The sequence below is a fragment of the Astatotilapia calliptera genome, chromosome 20 (genome assembly GCF_964374335.1).
Source record: "Astatotilapia calliptera chromosome 20, fAstCal68.1, whole genome shotgun sequence".
In the NCBI taxonomy this organism is placed as follows: Eukaryota; Metazoa; Chordata; class Actinopteri; order Cichliformes; family Cichlidae; genus Astatotilapia; species Astatotilapia calliptera.
Window position 1 is genome coordinate 6258551 of NC_137441.1, and position 25807 is coordinate 6284357.

General features: G+C 40.3%; 4 protein-coding genes across 5 annotated transcripts; 2 read left to right on the forward strand and 2 right to left on the reverse strand.

The window, feature by feature from the left end:
- Positions 1-27: 27 nt before the first annotated feature.
- gdi1 (GDP dissociation inhibitor 1) lies at positions 28-7078 on the reverse strand. Its single transcript, XM_026153469.2, has 11 exons — positions 6776-7078; positions 5693-5800; positions 5415-5514; positions 4520-4654; positions 4236-4434; positions 3925-4056; positions 3723-3822; positions 3406-3577; positions 2609-2753; positions 2430-2484; positions 28-1442 (listed from the first exon to the last, which is right to left on the reverse strand). The coding sequence occupies exons 1-11, from the start codon at positions 6818-6820 to the stop codon at positions 1290-1292; spliced, it is 1344 nt and encodes a 447-aa protein (XP_026009254.1). The 5' UTR covers positions 6821-7078; the 3' UTR covers positions 28-1289.
- Positions 7079-8623: 1545 nt separating this feature from the next.
- On the forward strand, positions 8624-14285 carry LOC113013328 (V-type proton ATPase subunit S1-like). The gene is made up of 10 exons (XM_026154150.2): positions 8624-8800; positions 9785-9905; positions 10731-10805; positions 10899-11092; positions 11186-11223; positions 11363-11448; positions 11546-11772; positions 11894-11929; positions 12992-13229; positions 13337-14285. The coding sequence occupies exons 1-10, from the start codon at positions 8682-8684 to the stop codon at positions 13547-13549; spliced, it is 1347 nt and encodes a 448-aa protein (XP_026009935.1). The 5' UTR covers positions 8624-8681; the 3' UTR covers positions 13550-14285.
- A 357-nt stretch (positions 14286-14642) lies between these two features.
- Positions 14643-20295, forward strand: LOC113013330 (ciliary microtubule-associated protein 3). Of its 2 annotated transcripts, XM_026154152.2 has the most exons (5): positions 14649-14933; positions 16246-16344; positions 19512-19645; positions 19725-19842; positions 20121-20295. In XM_026154152.2, exons 1-5 carry the CDS (start codon positions 14784-14786, stop codon positions 20184-20186), a joined length of 567 nt encoding a protein of 188 aa, XP_026009937.1. In that variant the 5' UTR covers positions 14649-14783; the 3' UTR covers positions 20187-20295. The 2 variants fall into 2 exon arrangements, with proteins under 2 accessions (XP_026009938.1, XP_026009937.1); XM_026154153.2 differs by lacking the exon at positions 16246-16344 and having other exon boundaries at positions 14643-14933.
- Positions 20088-25797, reverse strand: taf8 (TAF8 RNA polymerase II, TATA box binding protein (TBP)-associated factor). The gene is made up of 8 exons (XM_026154151.2): positions 25620-25797; positions 23709-23868; positions 23322-23420; positions 23174-23236; positions 22944-23068; positions 22683-22830; positions 22429-22571; positions 20088-20787 (listed from the first exon to the last, which is right to left on the reverse strand). The coding sequence occupies exons 1-8, from the start codon at positions 25665-25667 to the stop codon at positions 20647-20649; spliced, it is 927 nt and encodes a 308-aa protein (XP_026009936.1). The 5' UTR covers positions 25668-25797; the 3' UTR covers positions 20088-20646.
- Positions 25798-25807: the final 10 nt, after the last annotated feature.

Consider the following 25807-nt stretch of genomic DNA (forward strand, 5'->3'; position numbering starts at 1 on the left):
GAAATTTCAGTCTTCACTCTCTTCCCCCGCAAGTGAAACTTCGCCAAGACAACAATCTCCTCACATACATTCTTATCCTTCACCATTTCAAAAATCTTCCAGATCTCTTCACAGAAACCCTCACCTAACACAAGACAAATCCTCACCATGCCTTTTTGCCCCAATGTTCCCTTTTTCTTGTAAATGTTCAACTCGAAGACCACGGTTTCATCCTCTGCTCTGTAAACTTCATAACTTCAGCCAGTGAAATGTGCACCAAGCATATAGAAATAAAACTCTTCAATAATTTAAAATGTTAGAAAGTAAAACTATTCAAATTCAAAAGTGACATCACACAACAGAGATAAACAAAGAAACTTTTTTTGTGTTTTTCTTTTTCAGGAGGGAAGGGTTGACAGTTAGTAGCCACTGATTAGCTTGCCTGCTAGCACAGGAAACACAACAGCATTGCAAAGTGAGCACTATCAGCTGACAGAACAGCCCATTTATATGTAACTTTTCATCACATTTTTTTGTTTTGTTTTTTTTCTGTTTTTGCCCGACCAACAGATTTTGCCAAAATGAGCGGCATCTATTGAAGAAACACAGGTAAAAGACCAAGTAAGAGAAAAGTGAAAGCAGGGTTGACAGGAGTGATGCGTGGAATGGTCCAGCCTTCATACCGCAGTGTCATTTGAATCTATGTACAATACTACTGTGTGTAAAAGATGCATGCACGTCCACTGGAGGTGACCCTTCCAGAGGATTCTACACTAAGCCGTTACACATCTCTCATGTCAGAGCTATCTGTTGAGACCTCTCGGTGCCATCAACCTTCCATTGACCCAACCTCTGATATGAGGAGAACGATGTTACAGGAGGAATGAAATGCTTTGGAAATTGCCAACAACAAGTAATAAATTCACCTCTAATGATAATAGTTAAGACATGATTATACTGTAAATTCTACAATGGAATGAAAAACCATATCAACCCTGCTTTTCAGTGACAGAGAAAGGGAATGTGAGCATTTGAAAAGCGTGTATGTGTGTGTCTGTGAGCATTTATGTGTCTGAATGCGTGCCAAGAGAGGGCGAGAGAGAGCGACGCGAGGAGGTGGAGGCAAACGGCTGAAGACGGGCTCAGAGGCTCAGACGCACACCCTCTCCACCGCTCTCACATTTTACCCATTTTGCTTTTAAAGCACTGTTTAGGCAGCCCCGGCCCTCTACTGAAAGCCCCGTTGCCTCCAGTTTTGCATCCACCTCCTTTCCCAGCCTTGCCCTCTCTCAGAAGCCCCCCTCTCTAGCTCACTGCTCATCCTCCCCAAACACATCGTTCTGTTTGCGTTTCATGTTTTCAAAGTCAAAGTCGCTCCCGGTCGTACGTTTGTAGATGTCCTTGATGTCATTGCAAGTGGTCTCGAAGTGAGTGGTGGCATCGTAGGACCTTGATGCGAAGATCTGAGGAAAGAGTTCAATAACAAGAGTTAGATTTTACAGCATTGCTAGCAGGTCTGTGAGGCTGCAGTGCTCATTTCCAGCTTCACATTTTTATTCAAAAATATACAAAAGTAGCTTTGCATGATCCTTATTTATTGTCATACCAGGCCTCTGTGCACCTGCACAGTTTATCTGTTTGAAACAAGCAGATCTATCTCCCATCTCCTAACAAAGCTTTGTAAATGACTGAAAACAGAGGGTTTAAACACAACACAGCTCTGTGTCTAATATGAACATATTAGGGATATCCACTCATAGTAACATTATACAGAGGCAAGAGGGGAAAAAAACTCTGAATCTGATTGTTTAGAGCAGTCTGATGCTTGCAGCTAAAATTTCAAGCTGGCACCTAAACGCCTCACATGCACATACAAGCTGGCTTCAAAAGTGAGTCAATCCCCACAGCCTCCTATTCTAACATTTTAGAGCAGAAACAAATCTGGGCTTTATTTAAGGTCTTTTGGGCTATTTTAAAAACAATTAACTGTCAAATATCTTGCATTTAACTGTATTAAAAGCGCTATGCATTTGGTGAGTGAATTCTATCATTCTGTATGGAACTTAACACTAATTAGCAGGTGTCTGCATCTATTTTATGTACTCATAGTTTATGGGTGCCTCTTGCTAACCAAACTTGTTAACCCAAGTTTGGTTAGCAACCCATTTATGGGTCCAAAATAACCAAGCGGGCCAGCTGTTGCCCATAAAATTGAAGCTCCCAAAAAGGAGATCACGATACAAGTGACATCACTAGATCATCACTACAGCCATCTTCTATGGACAGTCTATGATAGAATGATAATTACCTATCTAGTACAACATTTCTTTGCAACAAACTGGTCAACTGACCCTTCAACTCAGCCGTATTAGTTGTGGCAGCATATTAATTTGTTATATTGTAAAATACAATATTTTTTCTGGATGTTACCCTTGGAAAAAATGTCTCACCTGGCTCTCAGTACCATCATCTGTGGGCTCATAAAGGTCGCTAATAGCCACAAACCTGTGGGGAAAAAAATGTGATTTATCCCAGTTATATATGCGCCCCCCCCCCCCCCCCCCCCCCCCCCATGTAACTAAAAACATACATGAATTTGAATAAGCAAGAAGTAAAATGTGGGACTCACTTTTGGTCGATGGGCTCCAGCAGCTCCAGAGCTGGCTCAATTTCATTCTCAGGTTCACTGGTTTCCACTGTGGTGCTGACAATAGCGATGTACTTCCCCTGGGCCGCCACGTTGTGAGCATAGGAGATCATGCACACATAGATGTCTAAAGAACAGACAAAGGAGTTAACAGGAAGAGATGGTTAAATCAAGAGTTAACTTCAAGCAGGATTAATTGACGTTTTTGTCCACTTGGAGGCAGCAGGAACGAGCTGTATACACACTGACACGTTATCGTCCCAGTTGAGTAAACAGTTGCCTGTTTATATAAGCATTCATCTGGAGTCATGTTTCTAGCCACCTGCTGTGTGTCTCATATCTCATTTCCTTTAGCTTTGCTTTTGTTTCCATAACTTTTTAACAAAAAAAACATCTCAGGGTTGCTCCAGTATATGCACAAGTTACTTTTTTAAATTGTCTTTCTTCTTCTTGTTGTCAAGCAAGTTGTCTATAGTGCTTATTTTCCTTCCTTCTTTTATTTTTTCCAACTTTACTGTTTAAATCAGGTGAGTAACAGTGATAGTAAATCAAAACAGTACAACTGAAACTATTAGCAGAAAGGTGCTAAAAGGCACCGTGGAGCTAAGGGCAACTGCAGAGCTCATCACTTCTAGTTTGTCACATTTAACATGGAGTCTGATGTTTATTGATTAGGGATGTTAAAAAATAATCTAAATTTAATCTGTAGGGGACTAAATCTGCACCATTTCTTTGAAGAATAAAAAGCAGAAATATTGAATATAGAAAATATTGCTCACCTGAGTTGCGATTAACCTGATTCTGAGGAATGATGATCTGACAGGAGTTGGCATCATTAGTGTTTTTGATGGGATGGCTGAGGATGCAGATCACACGGATCACCTGACCCGCTTTACGGACACGGTCTGGGATGTAACTAGGGTCGCAAATGAGCTGCTTACAACGAGCCACCTGCAGTGGGAACGAGACAGTAATGATGTGAGTCTGCTTGCTAAGTGTATTTGGCTGAATAAACCTTAGGCGTAACCACTTTAAAATTTGTAATGATACTGTTAAACTTGTGTAGCTGTGGACAATAAGGCAGAATCTGCTTTACCTCGCCCTCAGACTTTACTCCAATCACTTTACCACCTTCCATCACAATCTCATCCACAGGTTTGTTCAGCATGTAGGTTCCTCCATAGATTGCACTCAACCTAAGATTACAAACGAGTATGATCCGTTAACTCGAGGAGTGGTTTTGATAGTTATGACAGACTCCATCATAAATATCAGAAGTTTAATTTAAGTTAAAATACCTGGCAAAGCCCTGTGGCAGTTCTCCCAGACCATAGAGGGGGTAGAGATAAGGGCTCTTGCCATACCGTGCCAGTGATTCACTGTAGAGTTTGATACGGTTGATCGTCTCCAAACAAGGAACATCAAGATAGCTGAAGTGGAGCAAAAGCAATGTGAGAACCCCATTGGTATCTGTTTAAGCACATAATAACAATAAACCCTTGGTATTCCCCGATAAGAACATCTGTGACTCATATTTGAAAGCATGCAACTGTGACATTAAGCAGAAATAAACAATTAAACGGTTGATGATGGGTGATGTTGTTCTTACTCATCTGTCCTGTAGAGGGCCAGGGCGTGGCCAGTGAAGTCAATGACATCCTGACCGAGGTCAAACTTCTTGTAAACGTCCCTCATCGTTGTGGTTTTAGGGTCCACGCCCTCAAAGGTCTTGGGGTCATTCTCATCAAAATTGGCCACAAAGACTAAAAACTTTCGAAACCTCCTCTTTTCAAACATTCCCATCAGATCTGTGAATTCAAACCGAGGTTTCAGCACTCTACTGTCGACATCATCGCGTGCAAAATGTAATGAGACAACATTCAGGTGACTTACTTGAAGCTAGTGCCTCAGTCTCAGTTGATGGCACCTTGTAGATCTTTCCTCCTTTGTAGACAAAGCTGCCTTCCACTACTTTAAAGTCCAGATACCGTGTCACTTCTGTGTATAGCAGCATCTTTACAAGCTGACCTGCAATCAGGGAGGCAAACACACGCAACATCTTACAGGCTCTGTGTTAAATCCACACTACATATACAACATAACCACAAATCCCTTGAAAGCCTACAACATAACATGCTGTAACATGACGCTCACCTCACAGGAAATATAACTATATGTCGCGTTAACAAATCCCACAGCTATTGTATTTCGCCTGCTTAGTCTGGTCGATTCCTCCTATGCATTTCCAGCTACTTTTTTACCCTAGTTTTTGAATGGATCACTAAGAGGACAACAGCCACCGTCTTAATGTAAGAACTCAGAAATGTCATCAGATTCCTGGTGGGGGATTTTGAAAATTACTAGAATAAATATGAGGAAATGCACAAAAAAGTGGAAAAACTTCATGGACAAATATGATGGCCTCTGAAAAAATACTGATTGGAACAAAGATTAAAGGCCAGGAGAGAAAAAAGTCCCAGCATTTTATTTGTTCCTGTCACGAATGGCACTGCTTATAAAACACCAGGACATGGTAAAACACCACCCACAAGCATTAATGCTGGCAAAGGTGTTGGCCACTTAAATAGGTTACATTGCCAGGTCTCCAGAGTCACCTAAACAAGCAGTTAGTGTGTGACCAACCTTGAAGAATTAAAGCATTTTGCAGTCACAGTATTAAGCTCCAGAATTACCCTGTTGAATAGTCTGAAGCCCTTTGGCTCTTGTGTACTTATCACGTGCTAACTTTTATGGCATTTCTTTATATAATTAGCAACAGGATTCTAACCGTTGGCCATGAGAAACTTGGGTATGAGGTCAACGTTCCAGTCACGTCCTCTGCCCATTGACTCAGGTGGGGTATCTGGCAGACTGAAGCGCTTGTACAGCTGTGGAAAAGGAAAGGAAAGCCTGTGAGGCCCATCGAATCTGAGGCTTTACAGATAATAAAGCAGTTAGCAAATGAAGACAGTAAACGGGTGACAGATGGGACTTGAAGTAAAATGAGATATACTGAGAAACATTAAAAGTTTATTGATTGGTTTTATAGATCCCAGAAGTCCTTACCTCCTCCAGGGGGGTAATGGAAGAGCTCTCCCCACCGTAGTAGGGGTTTCGGTCCATGTGCAGAACCTTCTTGCCATTCACGGACATGATCCCAGACAGAATGCATTCCTGCACGAAAACGGATTTATTTATCCAACACATCAATCACATCAATAACTCTTAGGTATAAAACAGCCCTATAATAAATCCTTCTCCTGTCAAGGCTCCAGTGTTTTAGAGATGTGTTGAATCATTCATTGAGGGGTGTAGTTTAAGTTGTCAAGATGAGAAATGTTTCTAGTATTTTGGTCTAGACCTTAGCATATCATTAGAGATAGGCACGCTGCTTAGTTTAGACACTGAATGTAAATGGAAGTAAGGAGGTTCTGACAGAAGGATGCGGGGGACAGTGGAAAAGATGTACGCATGCGTGATTGCATCGTCTTAACAACGTAGCTACGATAATAATAATACTAATACTAATAATAATAATAACAATAATGTAATTAAAAATGTATTACATAAAAAATAAAAATTGTGTGGATATGCATCGTTGTATTTGATTCCATTTATAAAACTACCAGAATATCCGCTTCCGTGTCTGCAAAGAGCTGGGAGAATAGCACAGAAAGCGCACTTCTGCCGCAGAGGGTGTGATGAGTGAAAGGAAAGTGCGGCGATAGTGGCAGCAGTGAAAAGCTCTGTCATTTAATAAACCGGAGCTCAGGCCTGCGCCAACCTCAGGATGGAGGCCTGCCTATGCAAAGAGGACCATGACACACTGTAGGGTTACGCCTAAAAGATGCTGCTGGGTGTAACACAACACTGCGCCGGCTGTGACTCTGGAAAGCAAACAACTCCCGGTCGAGGAACTATTTTCTTCTCGTCGTGTACAAGCAGATCAGCTGGTGCGGTTTATTTCCAAAGAGCATCTCTTGTGATAAATTTCTAATGTGACACGCACGCCGGGAAGCAAGGGGCTTCCACTCTTTGGCTAGGATAGAGGATATCGGGCCACTGATCTGGCTAAAACCATCTTTTGGGAAGCTGACAGAATCAATTCGGTGTGTTTCTGTGCAGACAAAACGAAGCTTGACTACTCACTGTGAGTCCGGTGCCCAAAACGATCACATCATATTCCTCATCCATGTTGTCTCACCGCCTCTCCCGTCTCGCCCTCTTTTTGCCTTGAGAAATGAAGGGTATTGAAAGCAAATAAAATTGGTTAGTCCACAAACCGGGTAACTGTCTCTCACTGTCTCTGCACAGGTCCTTTAAATTGCTCTTCAAAGTAAAATATTATTTATTAATCATTGGGTATAAATGGCCAATGGAATACACAGTCCACACTGTCACCGGCGAGGACGACCAAAGATGGCCCTGATCGTGGAGCAGTCTAGAACAATGTCACTGCGCGTCGGCAAATAGTGCGCATCCTCCTTCCCTATTTCCCATCCTGCCACACAATGGACTCAAGCTGCAAAGCGAGAGACGCCGCTTTGAGCCGGCTTTGGCGATTGTTTATTTTGCACACGGGCTGTGCTGTTGTGGAGTTTGGCTTTTGTTTTTGGCCATTTTGAAACCACAATGTTTGTGTTCTCTAATTTCTTATTCTATCTTTCCTTCCCAGTTGTAGGCGCAGCGTTGCGTGGATGAAGGCAGCGATATCCTTCCGCTGCTACAGCTGTGTGGATGGGAGTTGCTTTCACTGACTGAGCGCACGCACTAGGCCTTTACAGCAGGGGTGTTTCCAAGCTTTTCTTCTTTCTTTCTTTTTAACGGGGTGGTACAGGGGTGTGGGGTGGGGGACCAGGAGTATGGCAGGGGGTCGTAATGTTTGATCGGATTTAAATATTATTAAAGAAAAGTGTCTTTTCTGCAGCCCTGTCTCCCAATAAAGACGGTGTTACAAGAAAAGCAGTGCTGCAAAAGATTTGGATAACCTTTCTGCAAAGTGGCTAAACAAGCATTTAGGCCTCTTTTTTAAGTAAATGTCACATTCCTATTTAAGTAGTCTGTTTTGGCTGTGAAACGCTACCTACAGTCCCAAGTAGCTAAAGTAAAAGTATTTGTTATACAGAGTTAATTATGCAGTCATGATCACTGAATGATTAATATATTGTCCTTTTTATGTTACCGTGATGTTGAGGTTTATATATGCCTTACATTTGATAATATCACATAGGAGTTCAGCAGTAAGATGTTAGCATAATTATGCTTTTTGGGACAGGTAAAATGATAAGTAACTACAGCATTAACATAACTGTTATTAGGCTACTGTTTATTTAATTATTAGTAATTATTAATCTCTGGCTCTCTTCCACAATGAATCTTTTGTCCTGGCTTTCTCCCATCACACCAACCCATTGCAGCACATGGCTGCCCCTCTCTGAGCCTGGTTCTCTTGGAGATTTCTTCCTGTTTAAAGGGAGTTTTTCCTTCCCATTGACACCAAGTGTTTGCTCATAGAGGGTTGTTGGATTGTTGTTGTTTTTTTATTTTTTTGAGGAGTGGCTTTTCAATTAAATAAATGTTTAGACTGATTTATTTATCTATTTATTATTTACTCAATTACTTATTTGTAATTGTTAGGACATGAAACAAAGAGGGAATTTAACACTTTAACTCTTAAACGCTTAAGAGTATCTTGGATAATTAGTCTACGCCCTAAATGAAAGTGTGAAAAAAAGAAAATATGGATATAAATGAAGTAATAATGGAAGACTGCCGTATTTGTTTAAACGCGCACACATGCACACACAAACACACGCACACCATACTTTAAAGAATCAATTGTTCTGCTAAGCAATGTGGTCAGCTGGTGGTACTGTAGCGGTTTCTCTCCTGGAAATGCTCAACTGAGAGCAAAGCTGTAGTGTGTCATTGGTGTCAGCAGCTGCTGCGGGCTGTTCGGGCTGAATGAAACAAGCAGGAAGTCATCTCTTCAGCACATGACTGTCAGGTGGTGTGGGTCACGTGAGCATAGAGTTACGGAAAAGTCTAAACGAAAATGGCAGGTTCGAGGAGCTCCACTCGGTTAATGGGTCTTTATATTCTACTTTTCGCCCCTTTTTTCGCCTTGGGGAGCGCCACGTCTCAAGTGCCTTTTCTTATGTGGTCCAGTGAACGGTAATATTTAGTTTTTCTTACTTATTCATTCAGCAAAACTCACTTTAACTACCGGCAAAGTTATCTTGTATGCTAACTCGAATGCTAACTCTTCTAGCTACTTTGCTGCCCAACCTATTCAAATTCAAATTTTATTTGTCACACACACACACAACCATACACAGTATGACATGGGGGTGAAATGCTTGTAGCTGTGCAATTCCCGACCATTAAATGACAGAAAAAGATTTATAGCATTTACAATTTACAGGTTACTACACAAATTTACAAATTAACTTAAATTTACAGCAAACCTAGCAAACACCAATCGTTTAAAGTCTAGATGCTAAATATATAGAGGAGTATTTACACATAAATTGTAGAGATTTGCTTGTGCGTTTTGTTACAATTTGTTCATAATGGCCATCCTTTTATTTCTTAATTTTGAAATAACCCATAGAAGTAACGAGTCTCCCTGATTTAACCCCTAACCTGACGCTCTTTAGCACTAGTAGATATGTTTATTCTGTTGTTGTTGATCTTCATCTGCAAAAAGCAAAGTAAGCTGTAACATCAAACACATTTACACTACAGACAGTGACTTTTGCTAGGGTACTGCACTTCCTTATGATGATGCACACAGGAGTTTAAAATGTGGAAGTATACTACTGTATGAGGTGGTGTGTTAAGCAGGAGGACAAAGCAAGGTTGATATACCAAAATAGTTTTCTTTGATGATAGGATGAATATCCGATTAGTTATTTTTATTTTTGTTGTTGTTATTTAGACATTTCTTATATATGTGCCAGCTTTACAGGAAACACAGGTTTGTTTGGGCCTACTCAAAGGATTCATTTGATTGACTAATGGGTCTCTTTTAAAAATGAAGTACATAAAGCCATAATAAAAGCCGCTGGGATTTTCAGCATTTTCAAAAAATGTGTCAGTGCAACTGAACCACTTAATATCACAATTCATCTTTATTTTTTTTTTCTTTATGTTTAGCTTGCCACCACTGGCCTCACCTACAGCTGGTCATATAGCATCTTATGAGCAGCTGAGTGCCTACCTCACCTCTGCCTTTAGCTCTGGCTCCCACACCGTGCTGCTGTTCTTGCAGGACAAGGTCAGTACCTGACACATAAACTAGATTCTGGCCCTGTAATGAATATGTTTATGTCACTAAATTGTTCACCATTTGTTGATTTGAAAGCTAGTCATTTTATATGCAAGTTGTGCAAAATGGGGTAGTTGTACTGTATTCCCATGTGACACTGCAACAGTGTGGTGTGACAGTGAGTTTTGGCATCACTTCCCATTTCTCTGTTCCTCTGTGATACATTGGGTCTTTTTTGTGGTGGTGGTGAACACTCAGTGTTGTGACTGAGCCATATATTTATATTTTCCCATGTGATATTTTTAATCGTGACTGTAATCGTCATGAAATTGTCATTGTAAATCCTCTATGACTTTTAATCAACTACACAAGCACAAACAAGATATTCCTTTAGATGTAGCTTGCGTGAAAAGTATGAACGTGACAATGATTTCATTCCAGTTTGTTGTCAATTGAGGTATCGTGGAGCCGCCAGTTCACTCATATTTTGGCACACTAGCATACTGTCATGCATACACACAACAAGTCACTCAAACAGACATTAAGATTTGAAATGTAGTTTTTCCTAGTATTACTGAAACAAAGAAAATGAAAGAAGTAGCAGATAATAATTGTCCAAATTAATGTAATTTGTACAGGCTGTATTTTTTTTTAAGAATGATAAATACAAACTGAGCCATTAAAAAAGAATTCCGTTAAAATAATGTCTGATTATGAATGGCATTCAGTCAATTTAGCTGCTAAATTAATTGCTCGTGAGTTAATGGGACTGGTAAATGTTTTAGTTATTAAAGTCTTCCTGAATTCAAGAATTATTTCCTTTTTTGTATTTAGTTAAGCAAAGATGACTTCACAGTCTTTGGTGGCGTATTTGGGAATAAGGAGGATAGTGCCTTTAAAAACATTGAGGTATGTTTTTATAAACTATATGTTAGTCCAAAATTAATATAGTTTTTTCCTAGACAAACAGACTGATAATTGTGCCCACTTGATCCTTTTCAGGATGCAATGCAGTCTTCTACCTCAAAAGTGACACTGCCTGCCTTGGAGTGGTCTGGTTCCTTTAACATGGCAGCTCTGCTGCAGGAGAAGCTCGGTGTTTCGCCTGTGCTCGTCGATGCAGACACTCTCTCACATCTGACCATCAAAACGTCTGTCAGCAACCTCCTGCTCATCAATCTTCCTTATTGTAGCAGGTGAGATTTTGTTTTGTTCAAAGTTATATTGAATAATCAGTTATCTGTTTTTAATTAATACTTAAAGTCTATTATTTTTAAATTGTTTTGTAGCTTACAGAAGTCATGCAAGGAAGTCCTACATGAGAATGGTATGTTTTTAAGTGCTGAGGATTAAAAACATTTATAACTGTATATGACATTTACAATTACAAACATGTATAATTGTAGTCAGCATTATATGTTATATTTTGATTTGTGTATAATTTGAATGCATTTTGCTGTCAACAGATGAAATTATTGGAAAAGTTCTGAGTTCAATGAAAGCAAAAAACATCCCATACACTGCAATATACACAGGATTCCAGCCATCACGAGTATGTTTTTAAAATTAGTCAAAACGTGCCACATTATAACACATTCTCAATGTTTGGGTATTTTTTGAGAATGAACAACATTTTGATAACTTTGCAGGTGATTTCAGAAACCCCGATTTCTGATCAGCCAGTGGGTCGGTCCTTGCTACAAGCAGATGGACCTGAAGTTAAGCCTCCCATCATGTTTAATGTATCTGGTGGTCCCTGCATAATGCTGTGGGCTCAAAATCTCACTGTCAGACTGAGTCCGAGCTCACCATGGATCGACCTTGCTCAGGATGTACCTTCCTTTGTTGGATCACTGTGTAATGGCAGTACCTCACGGTAAAGTGGCCTTTCATTATTTCCCAAAGCAATATCCAGCCTGTGATGAGTTTAGGTTTTTTTTTTTTTGTTATTTAAAGAGAAATAATCAGTTGCATGTTTTATTTTTTTCTCATTTCAGGCTTGTGCTTAGTTACCAATCAGGCTTTAGATTAAGGTAAGGCAAAAAGTTGCTTATTAAAGATTCAATATTGTACCTTTTCAATTAGTTAATAACTCTAACATGTCCCCAGGATGTGCTTTTCAATTTTGTGCTCAATGTACCACAGCAATAGTATTTCTATGTATTTGTATTTACTGTTTAGATATCATGCTCTACACACCTGCTTTTCCAAACCGGTTCTTTCAGTGTGTGTGGCTTTAAATCTAGCTGAGCCGCTGCTGCTTCTGCCCACACCCTGTTTAAAAAGAAGTTTGTGAGTGACAGTGTGTACTAATGGGTGCAGCACAGTGCTGGCATGAATGAGGCGTTCTGTTGCTTTGCTTTCTCTAAGAGATCACTTTGTTCTACAATTGAAACACAAAATGACATTTACCTGACATTTAAAATCTTGGAGTCAACAGCTGGTCATTTGGTTCACTTTGTTTGTAGCTGATGCATTTTAGTTATTTTTATTTTGCACACATCTTGGAAGCAGTGAGCAGTGGGGGTTGTCACTATGGACATTTTAGCTCAAGGACTATTTTCTGTCTAGTTTCAACATAGAAACTTACACAACTAGGAGGACAAGCCTTTGTGCAAGTATTAAGCAATTTAATGTTTTTACAGCTTTCTTATCACACAACAGAGTTCATAAAATGATCATCTTGAGGCATTTTTATAAATGGGGTTGCTAAATTAATGTGGATTTATGTTTAAGTGATAAATGGGATCTTCCTGTTTAATTCTTAGTAAGAACGCATTTCAAAAAATGAAGTATTTTGTTGAAATTCCTGAAATCACGGCTTCCATTTGAAGACAGTTCTCTTTTTCAAAAACAAAGTTTTCTTGTTTTCTAAAAAGGCAAAAATAACTTTCTCAATCTCTGCAGTAGAGATATTATTTCCATGTAATGTAATATACTATATTTTTAATATCACTGCTAGCATCAGTTTATTTTAAAATCCTTCACGGATATGTAAGAGTTTAGAACAACTATTTTGGAAAGAATAGTTAAACAGTGATTGTGCTTTTTACACTGATACGCTTTCTGACCATCCTTCTCTTGCTGATCTCCAGTTTTTCAATGAGCAAGCGTTTCTATTCTGTCTCTGCACGAGAATGGTTCTCCCTGGATGCAGTTGAGCTGCAGTACGCTAACCTCAGTGCATCTTACATCGCGAGCCGTGACATCTATGCTCCCGCAGAGTATTCCTTTCATTGCCAGTCTGTCGCCAACTTCGGAGATATCCTGCTCCACACAAACACAACAGACACAAATTCATCTCAATGGAGGCTAAATTTTATCGACTTCCAGGTACAAATATAGTGCCGCATTTGCTAATTTTAAGGTCAAACACCAATGCATGAAGAGGTGTGTTGATGAAGGGTTTCTTAAATAATTGTTTTCTGTTTTTTATACAGATTCAGGGCTTTGGGTTGGCCAACAGCACAAACTTCTCCTACGCCAGTGACTGTGCAAGCTTCTTCACCCCAGCAATTTGGATGGGACTGGTGACTGTGCTCCTTACGCTGCTAATTTTAGTGTACGGTCTGCACATGATCATGCAGATTAACACCATGGATCGGTTCGATGACCCCAAAGGCCCATCAATTTCAGTGCCTCAGTCAGAGTAAATCACTTTTTTACTTAAAAAAAAAAAAAAAAAAGTAAGAACATCCACTCCTCAGTTTTTGAGTGCCCCTTTGTTGATCAAAGAAAGTATCCCTTTGCCTTCTAGCTTTTGTGTTTTTGGGTCTTTTTCTTTAATGTATGTTTCTTTTGAGTCCTACCACAGTTATTTTGGCACATTCCACGTCATATTGCCATATTTTACAGGTTCCAGAGTGTATTTTTAATGACTATTATTTTAGAGCGTGTGCCAGATACAGCTAGTATTTTTACTAAAATAATTTTCACACATATCATGGAATGACTTCCTTGCCAATACGAATGTGATCGCTAAATGCTGTAGGACCGTTTCAGACCTCAGTTCTTAATTTTTTATTTTAATTTCACTGGCCTAACTGTAATTTAAAAACTACTGTTAATGAAAGAAGTGCCTGTGTATATAAATGATCATTTGTGATGTGTTGTGTAGTGCTGCTGTTTTTCCCAATAACATACCTTGGATTCAGTTCTGTGGCCACTTGTCATGGCTTAACATTGGATATCAGTGTTGCCATTTTTCTTGGCAAGTAATTTATTTGTATAAAAGGACTTCATTTGCCTTTAAGGTTTACCCTTTGCTTCTGGGTTATCAGCTATTTTAATAACAGTGCCTTGTTTTCAAAAAAAAATATTGACGTGCATTTGCAATGAAGTACAATATGATTTGTTTAATTGCAAATAAATCTATAAATTCCTAAGTAATTCTGAAGTTGTGGGCCCCTCAGTTGCAGTTGTTTTATTTCATTATTTTGAGGTCATATACAGGCTGAAAGATACTTGCAAACTAAATGCAGGGTAAAGCGGATGTTTCTGTACGACAGGATGGGCATCGCTACTTAAGTGGGGAAGCGTCTTGAAATTTAGATATGCAAATTCATAAAACGAGAGAGGTTCAATGTTTTGCATAAATCGCTGGGATGAAAAAATGATGTGTATTAACTGAGTGCAGTTTTCCCAACTCTTGATCAAGCATAAATACAAGCTATCCGCCACGCATAATGTAAATTTAAGCCTATCGAAATGTGGGAGCTTTAATAAAGTTGACCAATCAGCGTTGAACAGGATATGCTGCTCGGTTGCCATAGTTACAGCAAGCAGAAACGCTACGACGGTCAGAGGTGTTGGACAGCTAGAAAGTAGCTAGCAGTATTTTTCCTCCTACTTGGGTTTTCGTTACGTTACCAAACGTTTGCTTCAACGATGCTGACCGCTCCTGCTCAGAGAGTATGTTTTGGGAGCTCACTGGAGAGGAGGCTGTTTCCTCTCCATTACGCGCCAGACCGGCTGGGAAACCAAATGTCACAACAGGGACCGCCACATGTCGGCCCGGGAAGCTATGACAACCACGAGGTTTGTGTGAGAGAGAAAGAGTCAAGGGGTACTTTCAGTAGCGGTTTTAGATACGGGCGGTTGCCCGGGGCGGCATCGTGGTGGGGGGCGGCATCACGGGCATCGGCAAAAAAAATAAATAAATAAATGCTCGTACTCATGCTGCCCCGACGTCAGCCAACGCATATTGGGAATGGCATAGGCACCGATCGGTTTTCTGTCGCCCATTTCCTGGGAGTAAGGGCGCCCTCCGTTTGCGAGGTGCGCCTGCTGCTTGCGGCGCAGAGAGGAGAGGGCGGGGGATTCTCTGACCAGCTGGAGCAGCATCTAATAACCAACTCGCAAAATAAAACAAAATAAAAACAAACCAACAAACACGAAAACACCAGACATTATGATACAGACTTATAATTTGCACCGATGTTTTTTCGAAATTCTATAGAAAAGTGAGTGCGAGAGCCCTCGGTGCACCTGCTTGCTGCTGAAGTCAAAGTAAACTTTATTGTCATCTCCGCTACAGTCCAGTATATAGAGAGACGAGACGACAAGGCCCCAGTTACAGCAGTGCAAGTAAACAAACAATATATATAATATGTTTTGTCTGTTTGTGTGTGGGGTGGGGGGGGGGGGGGGGGGGGGTAGAGGGAGTGTTCGCCCAGGGCGCCAAACAGGCTAGGGCCGCCACTGGGTACTTTCACAAGTTGTTTTACATATTTTTCCCCTTTCTTTCTATGCATGCAGTTTTTATGTCCACGTGACCGTTAAAGTTAATTTAGGTGATGCTTTAAAATAAGTCAGCTACAGTAAGTGCATTGAGATGCAGGCCAGCTGCGAGGTTTGATTTTTCGGCTGACTTTTGGTGAATGAATGGTATATTCAGAATAATTATTTACATACTTGTTTTGTAAAGTAGTGCTTCTAAATGTTTGTTGATAGTTTGCCTTGCTCATTAACATCTGCTTCCTCTTCCTTTAACGGCTGCACCCTTTAAGTATCCATCTGACCCAATATTAATATCCTCTTTTGTCACACAGACCCTCCTCATATCCTCCTTTACTACATTCATGAAGCTGCTCTGTGGTCTTCCTGTTTTTCTCCTGTCTTGTGCTTCACATTCAACATCCTGTCTCACCTCAGCCTTGCCCCTTTTAACTTTGTTTCCACCTTCTCCAAACCACACATTGTAGCAGGTCTCACTACCACGTTGTAAACCTGCCCTTTCAACTTTGCTGCTTTCCTTCTGTTACAAATCAACCTGCTCCACCTTGCCTGCACTCTCCTCTTTACCTCTCTCTTGTATTTTCCATTAATAAACTTGCCCTTTCTATCACAGTTTGGCACCATACTTTATGACATACAGAAGACACCTGGGAGTAAGAAAGGATATAGTCTCTCTGCAAGGACTGCTGTGCGCTTTCCGCCTTGTAACAAGGTGCGTTTACACAAAGAAGTTTCCTGTTATACTGAGAGCACATTAAGAAGTGTATTAACAGCCTTACTGTATATCAGTGTAAGGGTCGTTCCACTTGGACTGTCTACAGTGGGGCAAAAAAGTATTTAGTCAGCCACCGATTGTGCAAGTTCCCCCACTTAAAATGATGACAGAGGTCAGTAATTTGCACCAGAGGTACACTTCAACTGTGAGAGACAGAATGTGAAAGAAAAATCCATGAATCCACATGGTAGGATTTGTAAAGAATTTATTCGTAAATTAGGGTGGAAAATAAGTATTTGGTCACCTCAAACAAGGAAAATCTCTGGCTCTCACAGACCTGTAACGTCTTCTGTAAGAAGCTTTTCTGTCCCCCACTCGTTACCTGTATGAATGGCACCTGTTTGAACTCATCATCTGTATAAAAGACACCTGTCCACAGCCTCAAACAGTCAGACTCCAAACGCCGCCATGGCCAAGACCAAAGAGCTTTCGAAGGACACCAGGAAAAGTATTGTAGACCTGCACCAGACTGGGAAGAGTGAATCTACAATAGGCAAGCAGCTTGGTGTGAAAAAATCAACTGTGGGAGCAATCATCAGAAAATGGAAGACATACAAGACCACTGATAATCTCCCTCCATCTGGGGCTCCACGCAAGATCTCATCCCGTGGGGTCAAAATGATCATGAGAACGGTGAGCAAAGATCCCAGAACCACACGGGGGGACCTGGTGAATGACCTGCAGAGAGCTGGGACCAAAGTAACAAAGGTCACCATCAGTAACACACTACAACGGCAGGGAATCAAATCCCGCAGTGCCAGACGTGTTCCGCTGCTGAAGCCAGTGCATGTCCAGGCCCGTCTGAAGTTTGCCAGAGAGCACATGGATGATACAGCAGAGGATTGGGAGAATGTCATGTGGTCAGATGAAACCAAAGTAGAACTTTTTGGTATAAACTCAACTCGGCGTGTTTGGAGGACGAAGAATACTGAGTTGCTTCCCAAGAACACCATACCTACTGTGAAGCATGGGGGTGGAAACATCATGCTATGGGGCTGTTTTTCTGCCAAGGGGACAGGACGACTGATCCGTGTTAAGGACAGAATGAATGGGGCCATGTATCGTGAGATTTTGAGCCAAAACCTCCTTCCATCAGTGAGAACTTTGAAGATGAAACGAGGCTGGGTCTTCCAACATGACAATGATCCAAAACACACCGCCCGGGCAACAAAGGAGTGGCTCCGTAAGAAGCATTTGAAAGTCCTGGAGTGGCCTAGCCAGTCTCCAGACCTCAACCCCATAGAAAATCTGTGGCGGGAGTTGAAAGTCCGTGTTGCTCGGCGACAGCCCCAAAACATCACTGCTCTCGAGAAGATCTGCATGGAGGAATGGGCCAAAATACCAGCTACTGTGTGTGCAAACCTGGTAAAGACCTATAGTGAACGTTTGACTTCTGTTATTGCCAACAAAGGTTATGTTACAAAGTATTGAGTTGTATTTTTGTTATTGACCAAATACTTATTTTCCACCCTGATTTACGAAAAAATTCTTTACAAATCCTACCATGTGGATTCATGGATATTTTTTTTTTCACATTCTGTCTCTCACAGTTGAAGTGTACCTCTGGTGCAAATTACTGACCTCTGTCATCATTTTAGGTGGGGGAACTTGCACAATCGGTGGCTGACTAAATACTTTTTTGCCCCACTGTACTTACAGCCTTCGCCTGTATTAACAATGGTCAATGCCTCCAGGACTTGAAACTAGCTCCACTGCATAAGTGTCTGAAATTTGTGTCATTTCTAAGGCCAGCAGGAGTGGTTACAAACATAAGTTGGTTTGCAAAAAGAGAAGCCTGTGAGAAAGCCACTCTACTGCTCCCTTGATTTCTTCTTTGGAAATCCTCTCATGAGTTCAGTCTTTTTTAAGGTTCAGATTTTGATATATTACGACAGTTTAGCCCAAACCTCTACATTTATTTCCATGTTGCCATGAAGTGACTATCTTAGGACATCTTCATATTGCCCAGCGGTTTCTTAAAGGTTTTTTAGTTGTTATCATGGTATTGTAATTTTTAAATATATTGGGGGTTTTTGAGGCAAAAATGATACTAGGACGATAGAATGTATAAAAGATGGAGGGAGCTTCCAGGTCTGACCTCTGTGGCTGGAAAAGGACTTCCAGTTGGATAGAAATTGGCCTTTGGCCACCTTGCTCTGCATCCTTAGTAAACACTTTCCTGTTAACTTTGGGAACTCGTGCACTAGTTTCTGATTATATTGAACAGAAGATTAAGTCAGTTTTTCAAAATAAGATCATTCCAAGAGTCAGAAAAGAGCTTAAGTTCAATTTGTGATGAGTTTGTGGTTTTACAGTTAAATCCACTCCTCGGTTATCACATCTGATATGAAAACACCAAGGTGGCAAAAATGCCCAGCTCAAGGCCTCATAAGAGGACTTCATCCAAATTTTACACCATTGATAATTAGGATGAGTGAGTAGAGTACTAATTTATCAACTGTCATTAGCAAACAGACAGGACAGGTGCTTTGCAAAGACATATACTTTGTAATTAGTGCTAAGTAACAGACTAACAGAAGACTGGAACTTTGCTCACCTAAAATTAAGTATAAACATGTTGGACAAACCATGTTTTATGGTTTTTTTTCAAATGCTTCGAAAAGGACTGAGAGGACACAAGAGGTTCAGTGATTCAGATGAGTTCCAGGATGTAAACATGCTTAAAAAATACTGTAAAGCTGGGAATTTTATCATGGAAGTATTTTATGCTTGCAATTTTCATCTTTTTTTACACAGTTAAAGTTAGCTAAAGTTGTGGGGTATGAAAGAATAAAAGTGGCCCTTCACTTAATATAAAGTTGTTGATGTGAAAATGAAATCTTTTCCTGGTTCTTAATGGGCCTTTGCTCTATGACTGTTTACATTAGCATGACTGGTCTGCTTACAGTATTGGCAATAAATCTTCATTACTCTGTCAGCTATCTGGTGAAATTAAAACCAAATTAAGTCACATAGTTAGAAGTCGCTGTATTCTACTTGTTGGGGGGGTTGTCAAAACATTTTCTGTGCAAGTATAAACCTGCTACTGGCTTTTTAATATGTAATGCTTAATACAAGATCTTTATAATCCTTCTGATCACCAGGCAGTGACCCCTTCACCGTGGCAGTACCAGCAGGATCAAAGTGGTTCTAGGGTCTCTCCTCCTGGCAAAATAGCTTTCAGCTCAAAAGCACAGAGGTTCAAAACCACACCATGTACATCTGAGAGGAGTCCAGGGTGAGACAGAGAGAAACTGACACGTGGCAGAAATGTTACGGTGCTAAACTGAGCTGACAGATGTTATTTTGTGACACAGCCCTGGGACGTATGCCCACGACAGAGTGACAAACAGGAAAGTGAGCTGGCCCATGTGCTTTGGGAGACCAGACTGGTCCAGCCTGCCTCAAATAGGCAAGAAGTCACTCAGGGTGAAGGTGAGCGAAGCAAGTTGAGAAATTTCATGGCCTTAATTTTGCTGTTACAAAAACTTAAAAGGCACAGCCAGCTTATACATAAAGACCACAGATATCTCTCTAGTATCAGAAATGTTGTCTCTCTGTAGATGTGCTGATTCTATGCACGATTACTCAGATAAACTGTTAGCCTTTAATTTGGTGTAATATTAGGTGTGCTCGTCACCTATACCTGTACAAAACTACATGTTGCTGCACCAAAAAAATAGTGATATACATATTTTATTTTCCTCCCACAGCTTGCCAGTGAAAAGGAGTACCTTAAACAGAGGAACAGAGTGGCCTACCTGAGTTTGTACTATTAACCCTGAAGGTCTTACATGGAAACCTATCATGACACTGGCGAAGCAAGAAGATGTCGTTTTTTGTTTTTTGTCTTTCCCCTTAAAATATAAACAAAATATGAACATGTAAGGTTTTTTTTTCTTTTTTAAAAGAAACTTAATTTCCTTTAATTACAAAATGACAGAATTCCTATGTGACCTGTATGTTACATAAAGATGTTGCTTACAAAATAATGTAGGACAGATTTTTAAACAGCTGAAAAAGTGACACTTAACACAACAACAAAAAAAAGCCATCTTCTGTGGAAGTCAGTCTGCAGTACTGGTCCCGCTGCTGAGGCAAAGCAGTCGCTGGTCTCAGCTCACGCAGCGGGTTTCAACCCCGGGCCACTTCCCCTGTGCAGGGAATCACTGACTGGACTGTTGTAAGCACCAAAGACTGGAGCAGATATGAGTCTGTTTCTTTAAGTTTCGTCCCTTCTCATTTCTTCCTCCTTACTTTGGGTTTCTTGACCGGCCGGAGGTACGGATTGTCGATTACATTGTCCTCACTAGCCTTGGTGGATGGAACTACGCCGCTGGGAGGAAGCATGGAATTCTCTTTGTCAGCTCCTGGATCATCCTGAATGATGGAAATGTAAAACAATATTAGCAGTGGTATATTTGAAGGGCATTCTGGGAAACTTCTTGCTAACTGTTGGCATAGGTACCAACGTATAACTACATGGTAAATAGAAAACTTGAATCAGAGTTAAGTTAGGGTTGGATGCAACCTGTTATGATGTAGCTCTGGGTGTGGGCTTCATGCAGATGTATAAATGCCACTTTAGATGTGATTAGCTTAGCTGAACATAATGATTGCAATATGGACACACGGGTACCCTATCAACACACTGAAAGTAATTTACACAATTATGAATTCATTGAAATCAAAGTAATGAAAGTTTGATTTCCAGCATTAACCAGGATACTAATGATAAGGAATTAGAGCATGAAACATTACTTGTTTGTTTAATTTTTTGGTATGTATTAAATGAATGAAGCACGTTTCCTAGCTTCAGAAGTGCATTAGCTTTATTTTAATAGTTTAGCTGCTAGCTAATTCATCCCATTTCTAGTCACTCTGTTAAGCTGAGCTATTCCTTGGCTGTATTTTCACATTTAAAGGGGGGCTGTTATGCACAACATTCAAAATAATCCTTATTAATCTTTTACTGGACTCTTTGTATGCCCCCCTAAATTCAAGCAAATCAATCCCCAGAAAAATCCAGCCACCTTAAATTTGGCAGCACCTCCTAAACAAACTGCAGATGGCTGGGGCTTCTGTGCTCACAGCCAGAGCTATGTGCTCTGTTAAGGATATCCACTCTTACATCTCTCTCACCATCATACAGAGCCAAGACCCTGTGAGCGAAAAAGCTCAGGCTTTTGGCTCACAGATCACCTGTGCTGAATCTTTGTTTGAAACTTCTTTAATATGAGCATCCACCATTATAACAGACAGGGTAGAAAATAAACAAGAAGCATTATAGGTCCAATTTAAAGGGTAAATATGAGGATGATATCAACTTTCAAGTATACATTTTCAGCATAAACAAAACTCTCCCATTTTAAAACAATTACTTTAAATTGTGTGATGTCTTGATGGCAACAGAACTCAACCAGAACATGGAAATGCACTATGACTTCAGTTTCATAAAGCCTCTTTTTACTTCGAAATTAGCTCAAATAAATGTTCACAAAAGCTCCATTATTAAAGTTTATGGAAGGCTTGAGTAGCTTTCAGTTCCTAAGAAAATCTACTGGTTTTCTGAGAAACTTCTCCCACGTGTTTGCTAATATACTTGAGCATCTGTACTGAGACCAATATTCTCTCTGAAAATCTGATAACCCTGTGCAACTAATGGAGCTTAATACTGAAAAAAATGACCCTGAAATTCTGTTATCACGGTAATGAAATAGATCAGATTCTCACTTAAATTTGTTCAGGCTAATCTGCAACAGATCTTTCCCTGTCACTACAGTAACAGTAAGAGAAGATCCACAAACATTTAGAGATCAGATGATTCTGTACGCCTGCCAGCAGCAGCAATTTTTTTTTCTGTTCCTTAAAATTTCAATGTGTGATACAATTTTAATTTAACAAAGATTCAGGATTTTGTGAAATATCCCAAGAAGATATTAATTTGCTTTACAATTTCTGTTTATACCATATATACTATATATATCTATGGCACACCAGGTCCCGGACATGGAGACTTACAGTAATGGCGTTTCCTGCTGTGTTCTCGCCATCAGTCTGGTCATCCTGCTCAGAGGAGTCCGTCTCCTCCAGAGCCTGCAGTTCCAGCTCTGAGGGCAGGAGGGCACTGAGATATGGGATGGTGCTCGGCTGTGCTGCAATTACTGATGACAATCACAGGAAGCAGAACTCGTGAAAATGCAGCATGCTTCATTCAGTAATCACAAGACATAATCTGGCTTTAAATAAAGATCAGCTTACTGAGAATCACTCACATGGGAAGGTAGTGATGTCATCTTTGAATAGGCTTTGAGTTTCTCCAGTCTTGGCAATGAAGCGTGTAAGTGCTCGTTCCACGTCTCTCCTCTGAGTTGCTGCTTTCTCTCTCACCACTTGGTAGTCTGACACGGGTTCTCTGAAAGTCTACAGGAAGAAAAACTCTTAAGTGGCTTACTTTTTAGCACAGTTCTACTTCTATAATACACAATCCAGCTTTCTAGGGATCTCCATGATGAAGTGGAAAAGTTCTGACTCACAGGTGTTTTGATATACGTGTGAGGGTCGGGGAATTCTGGGAAGTGGCTGGGGATGTGGGCTGGATGTGTGCGCTTCTGTCCAGCTGACAGCGCTTTGGGAGTCACAGGAGCATTTGTCACTGGAGCTGAAATTAAAAAATAAAACATTTTTCACATCTAAAACCACTGGATCAAAAGGTCTCAAGTCATTCATTTTAATACTAATAATGGAGAGCTGAGTTCCTACTTACGGGCAGTTATGACCATCCTTTGTGATCTTTTAGCATATATGGGCAAAGTATCAACATTGAAACCTTTAATGACACAAGCAGAATAAATCGAATCAGTATTGTGTTCCCTTAGCAACGTTTAATCCATATGTGTTAAAGGAGGTCTTACCCATTTCAATAAGCGTGACCACTGTGTCTGACAGTGTCGGGACGCTCCTGGCTGTGTGTTCACAGTATGCTTTGGCACATCGACCTATTTCAGTAATATCTAAAAACAGAGAAAAAAGAATCAGTTCTGTAAACATGAATCAACAACCAACTGCAAATTCAAGAAACGTCTGCTCTGAAAATAGTCTACAGGGGCTCAGTTATGTCAGTTTCTCAGCTTTTTTTCACCAACTTCAACCAAAATTATTCCCATTGGTGTTTATTTAAGAAAGTAGGTTAAATAAAGTGAGGTGTACTTGCACTGGTGTTCAGATATATATTGTAAAAGTGGCACTTAAAGATTTACAGCTTTCCCAGTGGATGGTGTACACTTAAAAATCATACATACAGCTCTGCAACATCTCAGTTAGGGTTTCCACAGCTGCCTTCTCCGCACTCTCGAAGCCACTCTCAGTCAACAGGGCGCTGACAACGACCTGCAGAGTGCGACGGCGTGCCAGGAGGTAGTTTTCTGCAGGGCTAGAAGTTGCTTTACCAGCACTTCCTCGCTGGAAGTAAAATAAATGTGAATAAGGGTATACAACAGAAATACATAGACATGCTGTTGTCTTTATGAGAAAAATATCTCACTATAGTCACAACACACTTGGAACTAAAGGATTCTTTAAAAGGCTAAATAAACAGACACATGGTTCCAGAATCTTTAATTGACTTACAGCTAAGGGGCACATGGACATTAGCTTTTGTAATTTGAAGTAAAACAAACAGAGAGTAATGACCCAAGCCTTGCAAATTTACCACACAGTGTATGCTATTCCCTTTGCTTGGTGGGCACACCAATATGCCAACAATGTGCACATACACTACAGTTATGAGGGCTATTACTATAATGTTAGAAATAAATGTGACTTTTAACAAATATAGTGGCAAGGAGCCATTAAACCTACAAAATCGTCATATTTTCTACATTTCACAAACATTTCTCAAGAGTCCTTACTGAACAGACATATTAAACATTCCCAGTGCCGGTGGTGAAAGTGGGAGAATATTTGGGCTCTGGGTGATTTAAAAAGACGTTTTGTTTATCTGAATCAATTCTATAATGATTAATTTTATGTTAATATTAAAATGTATTGTTCTAATTCATCATCCAGCTCTTAGTGAGCTTAGGATGGTGGACATGTTTCTGTAAGATATATTTGTGTAATTGAGAGATTTAATTTTTGCCACTGCAGCAAGCTGCATTGTCCCTGAGGTACTAAAGCAGCTCCAAACTGCAACGCTCACTCCATTGATTACACTGGAGACCCTGCAACAGTTCTGAGTCAAAGTGATAACACATACTGCAAATGCTCACTGAACCTTCCCCAACCATGTGGACAGAAAACACGTTTAAAATCTGCTGCTGTATTTATTGGGGAAAAAAACAACAAACAAACAAACTGGACTGTCCTCAACATTTTGAATCCAGACGTAGTGGCATGGTTAGCTCATGTAAACGTCAGGGATTTCAACAAAGATCAAACATTTTTTTGAATTTTCGTTTTTTTTCCGCCAGCATTTTTAGATCCAAATAGGCACGATTTATACTTTATAGGCCAAACAAAACAGACAAACATTAAAGCTGCCTAGGGGTGGTCTGACTGTTGGATTTCTTTGTATTATTGTAGGGTTTTTTGTCTATAATATAGAGCGCCTTAAGGGGGGGGGGGGGGGGGGGGTTGCTGTGAATTGGCACTATATAAATAAAACTAAACCGTACTGAATGGTTGTGCCACTTTATTATTAATAATAAAGGTGCTACATAAATAAACTGACCTTGTCTAAAATATTATTAATAGCCATCCCTTGTAGTTAGCAGACAGATGGGAACCGCTCGAACGGTTTGTTGGTCTACCCCAAATATCAATGAAAAATACAAGAAGTGTTGCTAAACCCTTCATTCTCCCTAAATTTAGTGTTTGTGATATTGGTATAGACTCTATTTGTTCACACCTGTAATTTAGATGAGGATGTGTCCATATGTTAAGACTAAAGAACATGTGAAACGTACCTCTTCCTGTCACTGTAAGGACACAAACATTTATTCAGACAGGGTAAGCACTGACATAGATAAAGTTAACCCACCTTATAGTCTATAAAAACGTATTTCAAGCTTTCACCGGACTAAATCATATTTATTTAAAGTTGTTAAATCGAATTAGGACTTCAGTGCAGTCTGACTGTTAGCCATGCACCGTGAATCCGGCTCTACATGCTACATCCGCCTCCTCTCCGTGACCCAAAAAACATTTCTTACCGCTCCCGCATTCAGAGGGCCTCCCGACGCCACCGCAGGATCCGCCATCTGCAGTTATTGGAAATCTCCTCGTTGTTTTGAGCAGATTTATATTTGTATCTCTCCGAACACCGTTTAGCCGCCGTTGGTAAACACGGCACGACTGTATGACGTTATTTCCGCCGTATCACGATCGTATCACACACGTT